General features: G+C 36.4%; 1 protein-coding gene across 1 annotated transcript in view; it reads right to left on the minus strand.

Annotated features, from left to right (window-relative positions):
- The window catches only part of LOC111086080 (Down syndrome cell adhesion molecule homolog), a 166399-nt gene that overhangs the window by 48940 nt on the left and 113440 nt on the right, over positions 1-4019 (minus strand). The window contains exon 11 of the mRNA XM_022387543.1: positions 3221-3368. Coding sequence (XP_022243251.1) covers positions 3221-3368 — 148 coding nt within the window. The remainder of the gene's footprint in view (positions 1-3220; positions 3369-4019) is intronic.

Below are 4019 nucleotides of genomic sequence, written 5' to 3' on the forward strand. Positions count from 1 at the left end.
CATCGTTTTCAATGTGTAAACGTTGCTTCGTTTCTTCTGGCGCGTGAACCATTTTTGGACAGTATTGTCACCGGCGATGAAAAATGGATCTCTGTGCGAATAATGAATGCCAAAAACAATGGCTTAGTCCTAGACAAAAACCACTTCCGTCCCCTAAACCTAGACTCCATCCGCAGAAAGTGATGCTTTGCATTTGGTGGGACATCAAAGGAGTAATTCATTTCGAACTCCTCAATCCACAGCGAACTGTCAATGCAGAGATCTATAGTCAGCAACTGGAACGTTTAAATCAAGCCCTTCATCAGAAACGCCCTTCACTCGTCTATCAGAAAGGTGTTCTTCTTCTCCACGACAATGCACGTCCACATGTGGCACGTTTGACGCAACACAAGATTATGGAGTTGAGTTGGGAAGCTCTCCCCCACCCACCATACTCTCCAGATATGGCACCATTAGATTACCATTTTTTTCATTCGCTGCAACACCATCTTAATGGGAAAACGTATGCAAACGTGGAAGGTGTTAAAGAGGACATCGACATGTATTTGCTTCAAAGCCAAGTGATTTCTTTAATCAGTGCACTAACAAACTGATTGTAAGATGGAAAAGCATCATCGATAAGAATGGAAACTATTTCATTTAAAAATGTTTTGTTTTCATATATAAATTGTTCGGGTTTTTATATCTAAAAAAAAGCGACATTAATTTCTTGACGACCTAATAAAAGTCAAAATGAATATCGATTGGATTTTCCACCCCAATTCTTTTTTCGTTGTTGACATCATTTTATAGTTTTATTATAGGCTGTTTTAAACCTGTACTTGGTACAAGATGCATAGCTGCATAAATTACGACTATATAACCGATAAATGTTTGACTGAGCTTTAAAAGCTATCAAAGGTATGAAAAAAGCTGTTCCATTTCACCCCTCTTCACTTTTGTACTATATGAATAAGAATCGTTGTACCTTCTCCATTACGTTCCGGAGTTCTGAAGAAAATTATTTGTTTTTCAGAAATAGAGGCTTTGAACCACAAGGATTCTATCAGAACAGAGGAGACACATTTCAGCTTGAACTTCATGGAAACGCCACCAGGGTCCAACACGAGTTTGTTTGTTTTAGCGCAAAGCCACACAATGGGCTATCTGTCCGCTGTCCACCACGGGAATCGAACCCCGAATTTAGCCATGTAAGGCCGTAAACTAACAGCTGATCTACTGGTGGACAAAGAGTTAGCCCAAAGTCACACGGTGGGCTAGCTTCACACACGGTGGGCTAGCTTCACACACGGTGGGCTAGCTTCACACGGTGGGCTAGCTTCACACACGGTGAGCTAGCTTCACACATATTCATAAAACCTTAAATTAGTGAAGTGGAAATTTTATTACTCATCCAATAATTTTATATTGAAAAGTTTGATCAGGAGAAAATAATTAATTTTAGTAAGAGTTTTATGCCTTGTTTTCGCTCTCGTCTGTTTTCACTGGTATCATTAAAGTCTGTACGTCTGTCCCATTTTTTGTTGTAAATTCGAACTTGCACTGAACATGCGCATGTGTGTACTTTGTAATACAGATATAAGTATTTTTTTCCCAGAAGAACACTTGTTTTCGCTGAAAATTGTAGGCAAATTCACAACCAAGTTGAATTTATTTGTTTGACAAAGACAATAAAATCCTACTAGGTATATATATATATATTTATATTGACGCTTTTTAACTTACATTGTAAAAACTACCCATAAAAAAACCTACAGGACTATACCAGAAATTTGGAAATCTTGTACTTCTTTCAATAAATGTAAAGTTACTTAACCACACGATATCGAACATATTGGAGGGTTATTACATGATCTGGAACACTTCATATTTAGGTTATCGATTAAAGTGAAATCCGTCTTTAGTTTTTATGATTATTTCTGTTGCCGTCTATTTATTAGGTTTTTTTCACGACTGGTTATGAAAATAAGGATTGTTACTAATACTCAAAAATAGATGAAGTTTTCTATATTCTATCTGAAAAATCCATTTACAATTCTGACATGAGGAAACGTAACTGGTATCTGAAGTCTTAATATATTATTTCCTACTTTTACTTCTATGTTAACTATTTTCTAGAAGTGGAAGTTTATAAAGTAGAAGAAAAAAGCTGAAAGGAAAAGATGTAGAGAATATTGTTACGACAGCGGAAGTCACGTGACGATGGTAACACGTAATGAGTTCTAGAAAGATCGGGGAATATCACGAATAATCCAGTATTTGCCAGGCGCCCTCTATTCTTGTATATAAGTGCGCCAGACAATGAATCGGACTAGAATCATATAGCAGACAGAGAGATTGAAGATATAGACGGACAATTGAGTCAAGCGCGGTAGTAAGTCAAGTGCGTGAATCGTTCGTTTGAAATTATAGCGTGTGTTTAAGTTAAGGTGACTGTGGAAATTAAGTGTATTGCAAAGTTGAATTGAGAAAGAATAAACCAGTTTTAATTAAGAAAGGACTTGTATCGCTAAGTTTTTTTTTTTTTTCTGGAAAGAGTTTCTACGGAAAATTAACCGACGACCATGAGTATATATAGGATAATAGATGAGTAAGTACCTTTCCACTGAGATGGATAACTCTACATTACTGTAGGAAGCAACTTTGGAGTGGTCAGGATATTACCACATTGCCATTTCTAGGGGGTCTGTGAGCATGGTCCACCCGAAAAGTTTTGAAAATTTAATGCTATAAGATTGAATCTTGAGCAATTTGAACTACAAATATTGCATTCACTCAACGTAACGTATTGAATTAAAATAAGCAGGTTTCAATACATAAGTGGTAGCTATACATATCCTGATAAAATGGTTAGGCCATGGCCTAACTGGCCTTACCGCTTCCTAAGGCCCTGTATTAATATATATATATATATATAAGAAACAGGCGAGTTATTATTCCAAGCTTAGATTAAATTAGTTTCGTTGAAATCATTTAGTAACTCGACACTTATATTTTTCACTTCTTTATAAAGTTTGATAACTAAAATAACAACGACGCTTACATAACTTTGTGAAGATTTCGAACAGTTGAAAACTACATGGCTGCTAATTAGACTAATAATGAAGTAAGTGATTAGTTAGAATTTAAAGAGGAAACTAAAACAAGTATTAAAACACGTAAAGAAAACGCTAGGTTAGTCTTAAGTTTACGTCTGTGTCATCACGTGATTATTCCTTACCTTCCGTCGTACGAACGTGTGATGTAACGGTCTTCCTTCGTCCACGTGACTTTCATAGGCAAATCTCCCGCCCCTTCGCAACGAATTTCCAGTGTCTCGCCTAACGCTACTGTATGCACTTGGTGCTGTACGTGCACTGTAGGGGGAGCTTGTCATACATATCAGAAAAATATTGTTGTTATTTTGAACAATATAAATGACAAAGTCTTTGTAGAATTAAAGTTACGTGTAAATATTATCAACATTACAATAATACACAGAATGTAAAGTGCGTTAGGTTTCTCTTTATTTATGTACTTGTGTTATATACAAAAACAATTGTTTAAACAATATTCAAGTATATATTTATGTGAGATATTAGTGGGGAAATGCGCCCCTGCGCACGCCCCAGAATACAAAGAACAATTTTAATACGTTAATGAGCTAGCAAATGCTTAATCATCACGCGTAATTAATTTTTCATTCACTTGTAGAAGCTTTTCTAAAGGATTATTAGTAGCCGTTAAAAGCGCTAAATACTTGATGATAACTTCTGTAATGTCCTTCTCATATTTTGTTCCAGTGTGCAAATCTCTATCATATAACTGGTTATTTTAAGATATTCCAGTAATAAAATATTACAAATGAAGAAGATAAAGGAACTGTTACGACAGCGGAAGTCACGTGACGCTGCTGGCGCGTTGGCGCTGGTAGAGTACGTGAAATTTCTCGACTGATCATGAATGATTGGGGAGGCCCGAGTGCATTCGGGACACCCCCTTTGTTAGTATATAAGCCTGGCAGAGAAGCCAGCAAGATA

The sequence above is a fragment of the Limulus polyphemus genome, unplaced genomic scaffold (genome assembly GCF_000517525.1).
Source record: "Limulus polyphemus unplaced genomic scaffold, Limulus_polyphemus-2.1.2 Scaffold831, whole genome shotgun sequence".
Lineage (NCBI taxonomy): Eukaryota > Metazoa > Arthropoda > Merostomata > Xiphosura > Limulidae > Limulus > Limulus polyphemus.